The sequence below is a fragment of the Doryrhamphus excisus genome, chromosome 12 (assembly GCF_030265055.1).
Source record: "Doryrhamphus excisus isolate RoL2022-K1 chromosome 12, RoL_Dexc_1.0, whole genome shotgun sequence".
Taxonomy (NCBI): domain Eukaryota; kingdom Metazoa; phylum Chordata; class Actinopteri; order Syngnathiformes; family Syngnathidae; genus Doryrhamphus; species Doryrhamphus excisus.
In genome coordinates, this window is record NC_080477.1 from 5,493,592 (window position 1) to 5,514,244 (window position 20,653).

General features: G+C 38.1%; 1 protein-coding gene across 2 annotated transcripts in view; it reads right to left on the minus strand.

Moving 5' to 3' along the window:
* The window catches only part of LOC131139865 (protein kinase C-binding protein NELL1-like), a 238,263-nt gene that overhangs the window by 50,005 nt on the left and 167,605 nt on the right, over positions 1-20,653 (minus strand). For both annotated transcript variants that reach the window (XM_058089793.1, XM_058089792.1), the window contains exon 14: positions 56-178. In XM_058089793.1, coding sequence (XP_057945776.1) covers positions 56-178 — 123 coding nt within the window. The remainder of the gene's footprint in view (positions 1-55; positions 179-20,653) is intronic.

The window sequence follows — 20,653 nt, forward strand, 5'->3', positions numbered from 1 at the left end:
TGTGTGTCTGTGAGTATTTACATGACTGAGGGGACATTTCAGGGTAGGAACTTACCTTTGCAGATGGTGCCGTTTCCAACATAGCCAGGCTTGCAGGTACACATGTGTCCTCGAATCGTGTTGGTGCAGATGGCATTCTCATCACAAGAGTTCTGGCTGCTGGCACACTTGTCATGCTCTGTAGAAGAAAAACATAAAGAGAGACCCCCACAGTCAGAGCAGATGTGTGGAGTGTGAATAGAAGTAAGGGTCATTCGAAAAGAGAAGATGATTTTTTTCTATTTTCAATGGTCATTATGCATTTCATTTCACGCATTCCATGTTTTTGTATGTAACACCAGTTCACCTCTGTATAGCTATATAGAAAACCCTTTAACACAGATGATAATACTTTTTACCCCCCAAGTTCATTGGTTGCAGATGTAGGGTACAGTTAGCTTGTGTAGGATTAACCTGCACTCCAGGGACTGATTGAAATCAGAAATAAAACACTAATAGTTGACAGTTCTAATATTGCTGAATGTTGGAGATACCTGCAAGCTGGGCACTGAATTTATTCTGTATTAAGTTAAGCAGTCAAATTTCCATTCAATAAAGACATTTATTTGTATTACTTTATTCATCCTGAAGTGCAAAATTAATTACTGTATTGCATTGTATTACTACAAAACATGTATCGGATTAATAAATACAGTTTTTTTTTTAATAGTACAAAAAAACAAAAGAAAAAAACAATCCACGCAAAGTTAATTTAAAAGGAAAAAAAACTTTCCAGGGGCCCTTGAAATTGTCTAACAGCGGTATCGTAATTGGCAGCATAAAACCCTGATCGGAGCATCCCTATTAGGAATCAACTCTTCTTAACTACAAACCTACTGAGTGGCATAAATATAGCAACCATCAACATTCATCTCACTACTGATCAGATCCAGTAAATATCCCAAATGCAGCATTATGCAAAGATAAACAGAATCCGAGACAGAATGGTTACATACATACATACATACATACATACATACATACATACATACATACTCGTACTCTCAACAGTCAAGCCGCCTAGCACAGTTTTTAAACATCGACAGCTAAATGGAATTCATCCTTCATTTAATTTATCATCTCGGCATTGATGTTTGAAATCCTGCTAAACATCCGTTAATAGAGTAATGGAGTAATTGTGTGTAATGCTGATTATGACTCCCGAGCCCCCCCATTGAGGCACTGATGGATATTTTATTATACTATCAAGAGAAAATGATTTCTGTCAACTCAGAATTTCTGCATCCGTCTGCCAATGAGCTAACCTGATAGAGCCTCATGATGACCTATGAAAGACGTCTTAAAGTAACCTTTTTTTTTGAGAAACTTCAGACTGTACATCCTCCGCTTCCGGAACCACAGAATCCAAAGAAATACAGCTGGAGAGGTGCAGATTCTGGAAGAACTAGAACACTCTCTGTGCTGGTTATTGTGTGTAGCTGCTCTATAGGAGTCCACAACGCAATACAAAGGAAGGAAAAATGAGCATAATAGGTCCCTTTTTATCAGACCATAGCTCAAAAAATCAAACCCCTAAAATAGAAATAACATTTTCAAAAAAGGACTCTGTAATAACGGTACCATTCTTGTTAATCACCTCAAACATTGGTTTGGGTGTGCCTGATGTTAATGTTTCCCGGAGGCTCGTCGGAATGTGGCTTCAGGTGTCGAAGATAGCCTCACAGAGATCAGGGGGACACACGGTATGGTGCAAAAGAATGACATATTTGTCAGGCATTGTGAGCTGCTACGTTGTTCTGTTGAAAAAGCCAGTCATTACCACACACAGAAGGGCCTTCAGTCATGAGGGGTTCCCCGCCAACATCTACACCTAGCCAGCTACTGTTTGATGCCCCTGCACAACCTGAACCTCCTTTGTTTCTTAATGTTGGAAACCATCAGGACTATCAAGGTTACAAATTTTTTCTCACTAGAGAGTAAAACCTTCTTCCACCTTTCCCATGTTTAGTGCACTCGTGCAAATTCCAAATTTTGGAGGCCTTTGAAGATGTTGTCTGTGCAACCCTTCTCTCGCAGATACCGTCTAATGGTTATTGGACTGCAGTCGGCACCACTAACAACCTTAATTTGAGCTGTGAATTGTCCTGTGTCTTCATGGACAGCCAATTGGGTCCTCCCACTCAGGGCCGGTGGCATTTTTTGGAGTCTAGCACTTTTTTTGTTCCGTAACCTTCAGGATCTTTTAAGAAGTTTAAAATGACTGTTTTACTGTGTCCAGTCTTATCAGCAATGGTGCACTGTGGGAGACTTTGCTTGTACAACTCAACAATCCAACCACTCTTTAATGACTCCGCCATCAAGAGATCGTGACCGTGTGAGTACCTTACATGGAATCCACATTTTTATCATTTCAATTTAATGGTTGTTTGCAATACATTTCGTATAAATAGCACCGCTCCCAATAGACTTCTACACCACTATGTACATCTGTGCAATACTTGCTTTTATAGTCAGTATACTTACTCCAGACACCATTCACTGTGTAATATCTGATCAACCTCCATGTGCAATATTAAGGGCTCTAAATGCAATATACTAAGTTCTATGTGAAGTATTTCCATAATGCCTCATATTAACTCTCTAACAAGATCTCAGTGTATAGACTGATCATATATCTCATCTCGTTTCATATTATCTACATACTGTATTGTATATAACTGTTGATTTTGTTAATACTTGGGTTGTTTATATTGTTTATTTTTCTATATTGTGTATTTTGTACCGCTTAACTGACTCTGTACTCTTGCTGCTGTGCAATGCAAATTTCCCCACTGAGGGACGAATAAAGGCATATCTTAATCTTAATCTCTTAATAAATTTCTAATAAATGTGTTGTCCCTCCCATTTTGTCTTTTTATATTTTGAAACTGTATATATAACCTCCAATGGTGCAGAATAGACGTAAATTCTACAATTCTTCAACTGGTTTTAAAATTTTGACCAGGAGTATATATGGATGCTGGCAAAATTATCACAATAATTTTTGTTTTATTGTGTGATTAATTTTAGTGTCATTTTTTCATCACTAGGTGTTGCTACATTCCTTGTATATTTGCATTAGGCAAAGCAAATCTTTATCCTTATTTTGACTTTGTAATGTTTCCTATACCATATGTGCACAGCATTCTGTTGATATTTTACAATTAAATTAGCAACTTAGGAGGCTGCACGGGTGGTTAGCGTGCAGGCTACACAGCTAGGAGACCTGAGTTCGGGCATCTCTGTGTGGAGTTTGAATGTTCTCCCCGTGCATGCTTGTGTTTTCTCCGGGTACTCCGGTTTCCTCCCACATTCCAAAAACATGCTAGGTTAATTGGCGACTCCAAATTGTCCATAGGTATGAATGTGAGTGTGAATGGTTGTTTGTCTATATGTGCCCTGTGGTTGGCTGGCGACCAGTCCAGGGTGTACCCTGCCCTGCCTCTCGCCCGAAGACAGCTGGGATAGGCTCCAGCATACCCATAACCCTTGTGAGGATAAGCAACATAGAAAATGGATGGATTTGCAATTTAGCAAGGTAGCATATTTAGCTACCTTGACCAGATTAACTGAAATCAGATTGTCTTGGTTGTATCATGCATCATGTATGTGTGCATTTTTCGAGACCATGTTAAATTCCAAATTGCCCATTGTGTAGTTTGTACCACCGCCCACAAACTTGTTAGCAAATGACAGAGCGGCCTCCAGTATTTTCAGTGAGTGACTTTTCTTCACAGCAAGAAGAAAAGCCCTGCTGTGTCTAATACTACGTCGTAGAAATAGCCATTGAAAACTGTGACGGGGAAAATGTAATTGGTCTATATTAATTACAATGCTCATCAAGTATGTAATACATATCGGGTATGACACAACACATTCAAAAGCACTTTTCAAAATGACATAAATTATTAGTCTCATCTGCTACACTTCAACAAAGATTATATTTAATTTCACACCATGTCAGTGCTGCTTAAGATGTTTAATTAATATATTTATGTTTGCATAAAGGTGTTTTCCTGTCAGACGTCCAGGAGGCAAGAAAATGACGACATAATCTTGCAGCAAATGATGGAATAAACAAATAAGGCCTGTCAAATAGGTTATTATTTCTTCCACTGTGTCTGTTGGATTCATTTAAAAACATCATAGGTGATTTGTCATTTCTAAGGTTGAGTGTTAGATTGAGACATGAAAAGACTTTTTGTGGCGAGGGAGGAAGGAAAGAAAATGGCCATGGTTAAGAAGAAAATATATTGTTGCAATTCAACAGTCGTACTGTATTTGTGTCCGTCTGGCATTCTTAAACATGAAGTTGTGGCGATGAATATATTCTGTCTTTGTTTTTGCAATGCAGTGGTTCCAGCCCATTTGAAATGAGGCAAGTGGATTTTGTGTCCTGAAAGATTGAATATTCCAGCTTGCTACTCTTGGGAGTATATAAAGATACATTAAAGCACTCTCATGAAAAATTACTTTGTAAATGAAAACAATTGTATGCAGTTTACTGTGAAAAGTAGAAAAGAAATGAGTTGTTGATGAGATTTGGGAAACAGCTCTACCTCTGAGTTGTAAAATGCTCATTGCGTGTGAAATGGGAAGATAAACAGTATCTCATTTTGATAATCATTCATAACACATCATTAGCTGAGAGCCCCGTGCGTCATGTCAACATGTTTAAGTCCAATATTCTATCACTGTATATTTATCACTAATTAAAGAACTTGAGGGAGTTGCATTACATGCTGAGATTTGCATTTTAGATTAGAAAAATTACATTTTATTGTCAGCCTTTTGCAATACTCAATCCATCATATTGGATCACAACACTAGATGCATTTCTGCTATCTGCTGAATCACTTTTTTCTGATTAATATTTTGATTAATTGTATCACACAAACCTGCTTTTCAGTATTTTTTCAACTATGACAGCAACATGTATAATTTTTAAAAATGCTTAAATGCCATCTCTTATGTCCCTGCAGTGATCCCATAGCATGCACAGTGTTGTGCAATGTTGCATAAACAATAATAGAATAACACGTGTGTAAAGGTGACTATGGGTGATTTTTCATGTCTCCAGGGCTCTAATAATACAGTAAACCTCGGTTATATCGGACTTGGATATATCGGAAATTCGCTCACAACGGACAGATAAAAAAGAACCCATTTTTCTGTAATGCATTTCCAATAAAAATTCATTGCATATATCGGATTTTTTATAACGGATTTTGCCTATTTCGGACAAAATCTCCAGTCCCGTTCCAATGCATTTCCATTAAATTTCCCTTGCATATATCGGATGGCCGCATCGTCGAATCATGACAGGCCACTATACGACGTCATTTGCAGCGTTGCCTGCGCGTCCAGGTACATTGGAAACATAGTCAAGGAAGTGCCTTTTTATAACTGATAAAATCCGATTTACGCATATACCGGATATAAATCCGATATATGCGTAAAATGGACATTTTCCGGTATTTGCATATAACAGATTTCGCTTATATCAGACAAAACCAGTGGGAACAATTGAATCCGATATATCCGAGGTTTACTGTAGTAAAACTTATATTTAGGATAGATAATATTCAGTTTGTTAGGGAACCTATTATGGTCTTTTTTCGACCCTTTGTAGTTGTAGACTCCGAGAGCAGCTACACACGATAACCAGCACAGAAAGCACTCTAGTGCTTCCAGAATCTGCACCTATTCAGCTGTATTTTGTTGGATTTCCTGGTTCCCGAAAAAATGGTCTGTTTTAATGTATTCCACCCAGGCCCGCCTCCAGGCACGCCCACTCTGCTGTGGTTGGTCACACTGCTGAGTGCATAGAAACATTGTATATGAGTTGATAAAAGGTGATTTATCTTTTTACAATATCTTCTTTTTAACATACAGCCATACATGTAGGATCCTGAATCCGATTGGGAAGTGGAGACTGTACAGTCCGAAGTTTCTCAAGAAAAGAGGTTACTTCAAGACGTAGCTCAATGGTAAGTAGCTTTAGCATTTTAGCTATTAAGAAAAGGCTATCCTCTATGCTATAATGCTACACAGACAAACTTGTTTGCTCCATGACTTACACAAAATAAACACAGTTTGGAAATAACTCTTCTGACTCTTCTGAAGTAACATTATGAACATTACTTTTGCTGGTAGGGAATCAGGAACTCCAACCACTTGTGCTTGATGGTGGTGTCTTTAGGAATTGTAAACAAATGTGCCGTTCCCTTTCGAGGCATTGCTAGCAAGCGGAGCAACGCAGAGAGTTTATATAAAATGAGTTCCGCCCCTCTGTGATGTCACAAAGGTTGCCTTTTGCAACCGAGCGTTTTGAGCCATCCCGAACTTCTTTCAGGGCTCACTTCCAAATGCGCAAACCTCATTAACTAAAACTCGTTTAACACAAGAATACAACATTCTAACTAGATTAATAGGTCGGAAAAGTGGAAAAAGCATAATAGGTCCCCTTTAATATTGAATAATACGTACTGCAGTTAGGCCTGGAACCAATTAATCTTCTTCTTCTGCTTCATTGTGACGTGTATGCCCCGCAGAGTGGAGTAGTACTGCATGAATGACCACTTATCGAGTGAGACTAAATGGTTTCATTATTTGGGTGATGTTTGGCGGGACGAAGGAAAAGCTTCGGCGGGCCGGATGTGAAAAGGAACCCAGTTCCTTCATATTTCCTCATTGTTCAGTTCATCTTTTTCTTTATGATTAATGGACTATTCCCAAATTGTTGTTCCTTTTTTTTGGTTTGTGTAACATACCTCCATTGAGCTGCGTGATAATCAATGTAAGCCAAAAAATCAGTCCCCACACACTGATTCAAAGTGTGCCCATGTGGCGCAATGTGTGTATAAACAGTGATAGTCATTCATCTTTTCAAGATGTTTTGCGGTGGCGGTCATCAGCAATAGGATTGTGTTGTCCTCTCCTTCCTTCCTGTTTTCCATCACCATTAATGATTTAATCATATCGCTTCACGGAAACACTCTGTGCTCTCGACACCCACTTTTTCCAGCTCAACATGGGGAGGAAATCCTCGGGAAGACAAAAGCTAAATAATTTCTGCTGGTTGCTTCGGGCTTTACGCATGCCTCTCATTAATTAAGGGAAATATATTAGTCATGACTCCCACCAAAGCTGTTACATATTCATGAGGAGTGTGTGTCTGATGCGGAGGCAGCCTCGGGTCACAACTTAAAGGTTCAGGATCGGATATAAGAAAATGGTCTTTGACCATAAAGGTCTGCTGTAAGTCACCACATCAGCAATGATATAATCAACAGGTTCTATTTGCTGTAGTACTTCCTGTATTAAGGTACAAAAGCATCTACTGTTACGGAATTAGTCTGATAAGCTTTGTGGTAGGATTTAAAGCAACATGAATGCGACCTAAAATTAATTACCGTATTTTCCGGATTATAAGTCACACTTTTTTTCATACATTGGCTGTTCCTGCGACTTATAAATGAAAAAAAACTGTTTTTAGTTACATAAACACCGGACACCTTTTCTGTTCATGTTTATTTTTTGAGTAGCTGAATAAGCATTGTGTTAGCATATCTTACACCTATTCAGCCTGTTCTCTATTCTTTTATTGTTAGAACTTGCTTCCTAGATTACGTAATGTCTGTTTTGGTCAAGTAGTTTGCAAAATAAATTACCCGCAAAAAATGCAACTTATACTTCAGTGCCACTTATGTATGTTTTTTCTACCTAATTATGCATTTTTTTTTAAAATTTTTTGTACTTTTTTATTTTTTTTTTTGCATTTTTGGCCTTGTGCGACTTATACTTCGGAGTGACTTATATTCCAGAAAATACGGTAATACTGGTAGGCATATCTTTAAGTAAGCATAAGTAAGCATCTTAATCCAGCTTTAATTACACTCCTGAACAAAATTTTAAGACTAGTGAAACTAAATATGCACTGTTGGATCTTAAGGAGGTTCGAAGTAGAGCGTCAAAATGCAAAAAGTCAAAATGGGAATGACACAGAAAAATTGAGAATGCAATTGATCATGGTGAACGAGTGGTTAGCACGCAGGCCACACAGCTAGGAGCCCTGGGTTCGATTCCCCGCTCGGGCATCTGTGTGGAGTTTGCATGTTCTCCCCATGCGTGCATGGGTTTCCTCCCACATTCCAAAAACTTGCTAGGTTAATTGGCGACTCCAAATTGTCCATAGGTATGAATGTGAGTGTGAATGGTTGTTTGTCTATATGTGCCCTGTGATTGGATGTAGCCCGCCTCTCACCCGGAGACAGCTAGGATAGGCTCCAGCACACCAGCGACCCTCGTGAGCATAAGCGGTATAGAAAATGAATTAATGAATATTATGAATTGCTTGCAAACATCCCTTAAACTGACAGAGGTAGGTCACCATCTGAATACAAGTTAAATAGAATATTTTTTTTTTAATGATTCAGTAATTGTAGTTGTACCACTCTTGCTAATCACCTAAAAATATAGTTTGGGTCTGCTTGATGCCAATGTTTCCAGGACACTAGTGGGAATGTTGCTCCAGTTGGTGAAGATGGCTGCACGGAGGGCATCCACTGTCTGATGTTTATTTTCATAAACGTCGCTTGCCATCCATCCCCAAATGTTTTAAATTGGATTTAGATCTGGTATAACATGCAGGGTGGTCCAATAGAGTTTGAGGCCCCCCATTGTTCAACTGAAGGAAAAAAAAACAGGACCTTCAGGACCGTCAGGGATATATATTTTTTTTTCATCAGAAAATACAACTTTATTCTACCGTTGTCCCTTGTTTGGTGGTCTCTGGAAATGTTGTGCCATTGAAGGAGACGAGGCCTCTGAAGATGTATTTTTCTTTGTCAAATGTTTTTTAAATTTTGATTTGCATCTGAATCGAATGCACAACTTAGAAGACACTGAGGCACTTTGACTGATTTACTTATATGATGACTGAATGAATAAACACTTCTGAGATCTAATTATATCAATACACCCTGTTACCGCTTCTACTTCTACTATGAAACACTATTATTATATTGCATACTAATTATGTTGAAATACTTTGTTAAATCACACACAAATATATTCCGATGATCTGTTAAACGAAGTGACGCTAAAATCTATTTATGAGTGTCCCTCCGTTGTCATATCTGTAACTACATTATGCTAACTCTATTTTTACATGTCACTTGATTAATGAAACATCAGTAAAAGCAGCTTTTATCCGACATGTCTGAAGCACCTGCTGCAGAGGCATATAATAATGAACCGCTGAATAGTCATTTATGGAATCTATCATTTAATGAGTAATAAGAAGTGCATGAAAACAGTAATGAAAGGTTGCCGAAGGGTTGTTTTTTTTTTCCCCGACACAATGTTGTCATGCTCATTTTCTGCATTGCCCTTGCTGTTCACCTTGACGTGATGAGAACTCAGTTGAGCTGTGTCCAGGGTCACAGGGGAAAATATATATTGATTGGCTGTCACAGTATTTAGCAGAAAGAGCATAGATTTCCATAAAATTAGTTGCAAAAATATAACATTTTCCTGTCATACACACTTAATGTTAAAGCCAATTATGTGCAGACCCAGCTGTCAATGGATTCCACCTCACACAGCTGCCCTACAGGACCACTGCATGAAGGCTGAGTGTTTCCAGGTATGAGGGGATTTCTATTCATACAACAGAGTAGTGTGGACCAACCTATTTAAAGAAAGATTTTATGTGTGGTAGTGGCTGTCACTAAGTAAAAGAAAAATGATGGAGTTGAAGGTCTTGATGGAGGATGCAAATAAATAAATAAAGATATTGCATCATCATAATAATGCTATATTAATGTATTTTGTAATGTATGGTAATGGGTTTAATTTCATTTGAACATGCATCAGATTACAATTGAGTGCATCACATAATCAGTTCACAGTTCCACATGTCCAAAAGGAGTAGGAAGAAGCAAAGCTTATTAAATCCTACCCCTCCATCTGGTACTTTTACAATCAGTAACTGTTACATTTGTTCACTTCCTGCTTTCCATAATACAGTTTAAGGTTGTTGTTTTTTTTTTTAATAATGCACCTCGTACCGAAGTACAAGGTGATATGAGCATCCAATGACATAATGGTTACCATAGTAAGTGTCAATATAGTGATATATATAGCACATCATGACTGGTTCAAGACTCTTCATCCTTGTATTTAGCAAACATCAACTGCTTGTATTGTTTCTTGAATTGGCTCATCGTTGTGCATTGTTTGAGGTCCTTACTCAATCCATTCCATAGTTTGATTCCACATACTGAAATGCTATGGCTAGCATAACGTAGTCCTAGCATAGAAGTGTTTCAAATGTAGTTCTTCCCTGAGATCATATTTCTCCTCTCTTGTAGAGAAGTATTGGATGATATTTTTAGGTAATTGGTTGTTTTTAGCCTTATGCATTATTTTAGCTGTTTGAAGATGAACTATATCAGCAAGTTGAAGTATTTGTGATTTTAGAAATAAGGAGTTAGTATGTTCTCTGTAGGCGGCATTATGAATTATCCTTACTGACCTTTTTTGCAGTACATTTAGCGAGTGAAGATTGCTTTTATAGTTATTAGCCCATATTTCCACACAATAAGTAAGATATGGTAGAACCAGAGAGCAATAAAGAGTGTGGAGTGATTTCTGATTGAGAACAAATTTTGCTTTGTTCAATATTGAAATATTTCTGGCCACCTTATGTTGTATATTTGTAATATGAGGTTTCCAGCTCATATTTTCATCTATTGTGATCCCCAGAAATGTATTTTCCTTCACCCTTTCAATGTCTACATCGTCTATTTGTATTTGCTGGTGCGTGTCCTGTTACCAAACAGCATGATTTTAGTTTTACTTAGGTTCAAGGACAATCTATTATCATCAAACCATCTTTTTAGTGTGACTCCCTCCTGAACAAAAAGCAGTGGTATCATCCGCAAATAATACCAGCTTTAAGTCTTTTGTTACGTTGGAGATATCATTGATGTACAAGTTGAACAATTTTGGCCCCAGTATTGACCCCTGGGGAACTCCGCAATATATGAACTTGCAGATGTGTATTCTCCTAGCTGTACGTGTTGCTTCCTGTCAGCTAAGTAGCTTTTGACCCAGTTCAGAACTAATCCTCTTATTCCATACCTTTCTAATTTAGTTATTAGGATGTCATGATTGATTGTATCAAATTAAATATACATGTTTACACTACAACCTATCAGACAATCATATTAATGATATCCATGGCAAATGTAAAATGTGCTAATATAGCATCATCTACTTTACTTACAGTAAATAACTGCATAGCCAGATGAAATCAACACTATTACACTCAGGGATGTGACAGGAGAGCACGGTTCGATACCACACTCGATGGTGCGTTGGAATGATTCAGAGTGCAGTGTTGCAAGGCTTTGCACAGAAGATATGGCACAGCTCTCCATTTATGGCGGTCCAAATATGTTGACAAGTGCAAGAAAGAGTCGCTCTCTGTTGTCTGTCATTGTGCTGTCAGCCGCGCGGCTACGAATATGAACATTTGCAAATTGCAGACTTTCACCTGTCTCAATAAATAGATCATAAGAACTGAAACCATAAATCGATGAATGGATGATTGATAAATTACCCAATTTATCAACAAATATTTTGATTTTATTTAACAGGTATATGTCCTCTGATTTCAGACTCTCAAATGTGAATGATTTTTACATTTCCTTAGTCATCTATGAAAGCAGAATTATTATATGATAATATATTCATACATATCACCATTGACTTTCGAAAACTGCAATCAACATTTTTGTCTTTTTCTTTGATATGTACTGTATGACTTAACTAACTTTTTTGTTTGATTCATATTGTTTTGTATGGAGTAAGATAGCTGTCAAAAAGGTGTGTGCATGATTTTAACCATTCGTATTCGTAATCTTAAACATTTGTATGTCAATGAAATTGTTGTACACAAAATTCTGCTGTCATATACATGAATCTGAGAAATTGTGCGGGTTAGGATTTTTTTCATGTGAGTATGAATCTAAAAGCTGTGAGTGCAAAGTCTTGTGAATACAACTCTAATTTCTACGACTACGACGTCTCTTCTATGAGCACGAATTAAAGTTTGTGGGTACGAGTTGAAAAGCGTTAACATGACGTCACGTAGGTCACAGGCAGGTCACAGAAAATAATCGAACCTCGATTCCTCTAATCGCGCGTTCGCCAAAGGAAAAAATGGCTGACAGCAGTGGACCGAGTGGAGCTGCCCGCTCAGGAGAAACATCACAGGTAAAGTCAACAACGTGTTTATCCAATAACCCGCACAATTTCTCAGATTCATGTATATGACAGCAGAATTTTGTGTACAACAATTTCATTGACATACAAATGTTTAAGATTACGAATACGAATGGTTAAAATCATGCACACACCTTTTTGACAGCTATCTTACTTCATAGTCAGGTTGTTTTCGTGAAATATCTTCATAATGAAAAAAATTCTATCATTTCATATTCCAGGTATTCCTCAAAAAACATGTTTTTGATATCATGCCATTCACATTTTTAACTTACCTTTATGCAACACACAATGGATCCTCACATTTTCTATTGTTGTACGGGGTCATTTTCTTTTTCAAAGATGGAAAAAAGTGAAAAATTAAGATGTTTCTAACATTATTCTTGTGTGGTCCTAAATATAATACTAAATATCATACAAGTGATTATTTCTAACCAAAATGGCAAAATTGGCATAAAAACGCATTGATTCTAGTATGGGTCATTTTTGACCCACTTATGGAAGAGTGTAGGGTCCAGTCACTCGTGCATCTAAGGGTTAAAGAGACAATGGAGCGTCTTTACAGGGACTGGGGTAGCTACAAACAAACTGTTGCTAATGTGAGTCCCAGGTGGTTCTAGAAAGAGGGCGAGGAAGAGAGGCTATAGGGCTGGGGTCCAGACGAGGACTAAGTGAGTGGCATGGATTGGTGGCCTCCCATGTCTGAGCTGCAGGTGGCTGCGCTTGGTCCATCTCCAGCCGGACGTGCCTGCACAGCCTGGAGATATGTCCTCATCTCAACTGTCTTGCTATCCGAGGCTGCAAAGCTGGATGCGAGCCGTGGGACCTTCGGGATCATCCTGGACATCCGTGTTCCATTCACCTACATCACGTGACCACAGCGGCCACATACGCAGTGACGTCATCAACACCGAGTCGTATTGGGCTTCTGAATGCTCGCTCAATAGCTAATAAATATTTCCTCTTAAATGAGATGTTCATCAGAGAAAAAAATGATTTTTTTGTTTTTCATGGAAACGTGGCAAAGAGATGGAGAGTTCATTCATCCCAACAGTGGTAGCAATCTTGGAAACATGAATATTTTTCCATACTTGAGTTTCCATTTCCCATATTTTTCTCGACCTGGGCATTTATAAAATCAAATACTTCAAATACTAAAATGAAATCCATATGTTTCCATATTTTCCATACTTGTGCATGAAACCTGGCAATGATCTGCCAGTGTGCACCTGCCTTCCAATCGTGCTAAAAATAGATCCAAAAACACTGGCCGCAAACAGGTTTGAGTTTTGATCAATTACACAGCAGGTGAAAAAGGACGACATTTGCATCTCTTGCTATTGATTTGTGTGTTTTGTTTATCAGCATATATTCTGCATATTCATGAAGTCAAACATAGGACAGACGCAATCCTCCTTGTAGCGTTAGTAGCTCAACTTTGAGCATCGGCAAGTTTGCACATGTTTTATACACACAAACTTTTTGCAGATCAAGACCCATATCCACTTCTTTTGCCTCTAGAATTAAAGAGAAGTGCATTCCGTTTACTAAATTAAATGGCTCTTATTGTTCAGTTTCCTTAAAATAGCCCGAATGTTATTATCTCCCGTAGCAGGAAAGAACAAGCATCTAATGTAGTTCATTTACGACTCTGCAAATTTTACAGCTCAGGGCCATAAAGCTTGGACTGCAATGTGCTTTAATGAAAGCATGTTCTATTAATGTGTTCTGTCAGTAAGCATGCACAGTTCATTTATATTCCTGGTGTCTCAGCGTGTATTCACCCAGGGGAAAATGGAATCAATGCATCTCCAGAGAACACAAGATGAAGCTTAAAGAACAGCAGTATAACACGGAGACAGAAAACACTCCCGACAGTTGTACAGTCTTCTAGTAAGTGGAAAGAAATTCTCCTTGCATCAAACCTTCATGAGGAGGCTAAATATAAACACTCGCCGCTACAGAGACAATTACAAATGGATGAAAAGACTCCTTCCCAAACCATGTTTGATGGGACTATTAAAACAGCTGGTCCATTGCCAGCCTTGCAATGTGACCCCCATCTTTGGAAAGCTAACATATATGGGGAGGGTTGCCAAGGTTTCCAAGCTTGTCACACCTGAGCTCAACATTCATTACATGTATAATTGGAATTGGATTTGATTAAATTTCCATTAAACATATAATGTGTCTGCGGGGAACGCAGCTTTTTCACAATGTTAGAATTTCTGAAGAGTATATGTCGCAAGTCATGCATGAAATTAATGGCAGCTACTTTTGATCCGTTCTAACAGAGCCCGAGCATATTGTATATGAACTGCAGCGTAGGAAATATTATTGATCAGCAGTGTGTCGACAAGGAGAGAGAAGGTACGGAGATACATGCGTTGAGCAAAGCCAACAATGCCTGCCATTTGATTATATAGTTAGCCAAGCAAACAGCAAAAAGCAATAGTAGCCCTAGGTATAGTATAGTATAGGTTATCACATGGTTTGTCTGGTATCAGGCCAGGTATCATGCCCCCAAGTGTCAGTATCAGCCCGAGACCGAAGGTCGAGGTCTTATTATCACATACTATTTAATCATGAGCTTATTATCACGTACTATTTAATCAAAAGACCATTTTGTTTCCAGAAAATGTTCAGTTTATTACATGTATTATATCTAAACAGTGTAAACACAACAATTGCAAAAATATTTCGACAATAATATTTTATCAACATCTTATCTTATCAATGTCTGACAATTAAAGTTCCATTAATCAAGTTTGGGTTTTTTGGTGACAGGAGAAGCACTAGGCACTAAGCACTCGTGTTTCTCGGGTACAGGGCCAATTAATACTGTAGTATGTGATAAAAGTAATTATCACATACTACAGTATTAATTGGCCCTGTACCCTAGAAAGCGCCCGTGAATGATACGGGAAAAGGCCGAAATGATACTGTGTCAAAGCCCAGGGCAGTGATACTGATAAAATATAGAGTTTAACCATGTCCAGTATCAGCCCCCGAAGCTGTCCACTCAGAGCGCGCTGCTCTGGTATCGTGCCCGTGAAACAACCAATCAGAGAACAGCGCACGAGCGTGAACGCACAGTTTACACAGTTTAGATATAATACATGTAATAAACTGAAAATTTTCTGGAAACAAAATGGTCTTTTGATTAAATAGTACGTGATAATAAGATTTGTTTGTCTGGTATCAGAACATGTGATAACCTATAAGTAACACATAATGTTGTCTGGCTGAGCAATGTTGATCTCGGCTACTAAATGAACCGTGATGCAATATGTGATAAGGTAAATACTGGTAAACCAGGCCTATGGCTCCCTTCTAAGGATACTATTGATTCATTTTATCTGTATGATGTGCAAGATATGCTCACATGACTTCAGCTGCCTTTTTGCTTGACTTAATTTGTCAATTACTGGAGTGCAAACTAAGGTCTTCAAAGAGGCCTTGTTTCTACAATGAGCAGTTTGCGCTTGGGCAAGATGATATGACATATGTGACAAAAGCTTTTTTTTGTTGTGTTATGTGTTATGTAGATAATTAAAAAATAATACAAAGAACCGGTCTCAAAATGTTATCTCGGTTTGATCCGTGACTTCAAGCCTCTGCAGCTCCATAATGACAACACTGTTGTAAAACACAGAGTTCATAAGATAAGTACACAGTGCGAGCTGGACATTTTCCACAATCACAGATGGCACATAACTATTATCCAACACAGGAAGTCAAGTTCATAATGACCTTCCACAGGGGAAATCACTTGTGTTCTGCCTGCACTGAATCATAAAAAAGCGTAAACACCATTTATTATGGCTACTTTTTTTTTACCAACTATCTACAGTAATCTCCACACATTGTGCAACATTTAGTGTTATTGTATTCATTAATTCACATTTCTTTCTTATACTTATTTGCTACTAAATACTAAACCATGAAATTAGGTTAGCTTTACAGCATAGACATATATACAGAGATTGAAATTATAAAATCAGATCAATCCATGTCAATTTCAGACTTAAAACAATGTGCAAATTTAAGCCCCACCCACCCATTTCCTGTTTAACAACTTCCACTTCCATTTTTTGCCCCGTCCACTCCAGATAACGATACAGATCATTTAGATGGGTGAACAGATGCAGATGAAGTTAGTGGTGTAATTATTAATTATTCTATTCGCAAGGGACTTACAGGCAGGAACAATAATACCTGATGTTAATGTGGGACGTCAATGACGTCACTGTGCACCCCCTACTGTTCTCGTTAGTGTAACACCTCTTATTATAAGTTTGGGCCACTCCTTTCTACCTGCCTGACCTATAGTATCGAATCAAATAGCTCAAAGACTGTAATTTATTTCCAAAGCAGTAATTATTTGTAGAAATCTTACATTTATACACTGTGTTGACAAACAAAAGCGGGGAAGCTCAACATTGTGCAGCGTTATCTTAATATTGATGTTAACAAGCTTCACTGACAGGTCGGCGTAATATTGGATATATTTCAGTTCACCATGGACAGGCTTTCTATAAATGTGAATGTTCTACATACAATTGCAGAAAGAGGTCAGAAAGTAAATTACAATTGACTATAACCTCGCACCATCAGAAGGAGACAGAAGTGGTGTTGGCTAAAATTGCTATTAAATGACATCATATCAGAATTCACCTTCCAGAGAACATATATTATACAGAACATATATAGAAACTTTATTGATATGAACGCAAACGTGACAAAACCCAACTATCTTATAAAATATATAAATACATAAATTAATTAAAAAAAAAAAAAATATATATATATATATATATATATATATATATATATATATATATATATATATATATATATATATATATATATATATATATAAAAATAAATTCATTCATTCATTCATTTTCTACCGCTTTTCCTCACAAGGGTCGCGCGGGGTGCTGGAGTCTATCCCAGCTGTCTTCGGGCGAGAGGCGGGGTACACCCTGGACTGGCAATATATATATATATATATATATATATATATATACACATATTATATACCCACCCTTGGCCATCCCACATTCCAACATGCTAGGTTAATTGCCGACTCCAAATTGTCCATAGGTATGAATGTGAGTGTGAATGGTTGTTTGTCTATATGTGCCCTGTGATTGGCTGGCGACCAGTCCAGTCCTCTTGCCCGAAGACAGCTGTGATAGGCTCCAGCACCCCCGCGACCCTCGTGAGGAAAAGTGGTAGAATGAAGTGAATGAATGAATGAATATATTATATATATATATAAATATAAAAATTCCGTTTAGTCATTGTTATTAATAGACAATATGAATTGATAAACCCCTCAACGTTTTATGCTTTAGTGTTTAACAGTGAAGACACTGTATAATCGGTTCCAAAAACATTAATACAGATTCGACATGTAGCGAAAACCCAAACTCTTCAAACCAATCAACATCCCTTCTACCACAATTTCGTTTACGCTAGAAAAAGGAGGGGTGAGCTCTGCTGCAGATCAGATATTGTTATGGATATGTATTAATTTACTTTAAAATTGTTATTTTAATGTTATTTTGCCCTGTGATTGGCTGGCGACCAGTTCAGGGTGTACACCGCTTCTCGCCCTAAGACAGCTGGGATAGGCTCCAGCACATAGAAAATGAATGAATGAAAGTATGACTTCTAGACAATGAACTGTAAAGTACATGATTCTGGATGTGTGTACAGATGTGGCATTTTGACATCTTATACATCTTGACATTGACTTGCTTTGTCTGTCCATTCCCTTGTTCCCCAGGAGCTGCCTGCCTGCTTCCATAGAGGTGAACTCAAGTGGAACCACAATTATTGCAGCTTCCTATTGTTTACAGGGCACTGTCAGCTCAAAGGACAGGCTCTTCAGTGAGGCAGATGATAAAAGAGAGAGAAAGAAACAATGTCCAATGACATTTTATTCCTCTGAGGAACAAGCTGTTCAGCATTGCAATATCAAATATCATTTTTTTTTTTAACAGAAGTGTGCACAATATTTGTAGAAACTGAAATAAAAGAACTGTCTAATGACCACACACACACACATATTCATAAAACTGTACATTAATGAGTGGTTTTGATTTTCACACAATTGTATAATGAATGGACATCAAATGGAATGTAATAATAACCACAAGCCTATTAGTATATGTCATTAAAATGTATTGCATATTCATGCAGTGCAGTCCTTATTAAAGAACAAAAAATTATGCAAAAAGTACTGAAATGTTGATCAATTGGACATGTGCATGCAAAAGATTAGAGAACATCAAATTAAGTTCACCTGTTAAGGTTATGGTCAATTTGAAGTTAATTATGAAATTTCACCTAAAAGCCAAAAATTGCCAAATATTGAGTTGTGTCTATTGCTTGTACAATGCCATTTACACAATACATGAAAGTATATGACACCTAAATCAGATTTTCCCGAGCCGGGATACTCCACTTCAATGATCTATGCATATCATATTACAATAATTCTGAATTTGCAGCATCAAAAAAGATGTACAATGTGCCAAATACAGGAGCTTGTGTGCTGCCGCCGTCGGGCACTATAAGCACCATCACTCACTTTTACTCACATGCAATAGATGGGAAAAGGATTTATTTATTCCAGCAGGTTGACTGTTTGTTCTGGTCTGAGTCAGCAGCTCAGGACATTTTACAAGCTGTAAAATAGATTGATTGTACATCTACAATTCTTGTCCGTGCTAGTTCAAGCTAATTAAAGTACATGATCGGCAAGAAAAACAAAGTAGCAACCACTTAGAAAACGACACAGTAACTTAGCTGCTAACGAAAGGCGGTTACAATATGGTGCATGCAAAGGGTGTAAAGTTTTTCCCCCAAGGACTTTTATTATATAACTTTACATTCAAGCTTTTTCTCTTTACAGAGTGCCCTTAGCTACATTTTTGCTGAGGTTTTTTTATTTATTTAATTATATTTCTGCCATGTACCATGTGTACTGCGGACTGCGGGCTAAATGCTGTAGTTTGGACATCCCTGGCAGGAGGTTGAGTAATTTTAATCTGCATAATAACTATATGGACTAGCTGAACCACCACAATCACCTCACTCTTGTAGAAAGCATCCAGACGTGGCCTGCCTGTAACAGATGTATTCATCAAAAGCAGTTCCGTTCATTTCACTGCAGGCTTTAATTTCAGATAACCAATAATACATTGTCACAGTCGCAAAGCCATGATATGATGGCGCTCCCTTTAGTTGCCATCATAGGGCCTGTGGGCCGGTCGGAGTCTGGAATTAAGGTTGCTTGGAATTAAGAAAGTGAAACCTATTTTCAAATTTGACATAATGCGAGGAATAAAACGAGGACAAGGCCTGCGTATGTCAGTGTACGTACATAGGTACAGTATGTACGCCATATACATAATATATACAACAGGTCAATGAGTGCCTGGAAAGTCATTATCACCCCTCAATAGTGTTTGCATGTGAGTGTGAATGGTTGTTTGTCTATATGTGCCCTGTGATTGGCTGGCGACCAGCCCAGGGTGCACCCTGCCTCTCGCCCAAAGACAGCTGGGATAGGCTCCAGCAAGCCCCGCGACCCTCGTGAGGAAAAGCGGTAAAAATGAATGAATGAATGAATAGTGTTTGCACATGCAAAATATATAAAGGTGGATACTGAAGGCTGAAGTTTGAAGAAAATAAGGACTTCTAAATATTTATTTACACAATTTGAGGGTAAACCCGTGTGTTTTTTTTTTCCGATAAACAGAGAGTTTGAAGACTACAATGTGAATCGGCATTACAAGACGAAACACAGAAAAATACAGATACTTGACTGAGGCTGAGAGAACATGGAGCTCAGAAGATTTGTTCCAAAGCTCGGAAAACAGCAAGGTCATGTTACCAAGCTACGCACTACAAGCTACAGCAACTAAGACCAGCTTCGTAATATCTCACAAAATCACTACAATCTGTAAGACATTCTCTGAGGGTGAAGTTGCTGTGCTAAAATGCCCGGAGAATAAATACTGGAACTATTTGAGAAATTCCCGCTGTCAAGGCGAACCGTGACCGAAAGGGTAGCGGACATTGCTAAGAATCAGCTCAAAAATCGGCTTTAGGCGAGAGCTGTGATGTCTGTGACACTGCCCAGTTACTTGTGTATCTCTTGAACAGGACTTGATACCAATGAAAGGATCTGTTCAAGGAGGTAGTGATGGCGAGATGAAGCCCCATGAGGCTTCGAACCATTTCAGTCATTTCAGGATTCATTTCTTGAAGCTTCATGTGCACACGAAACCACCTGCTGGCC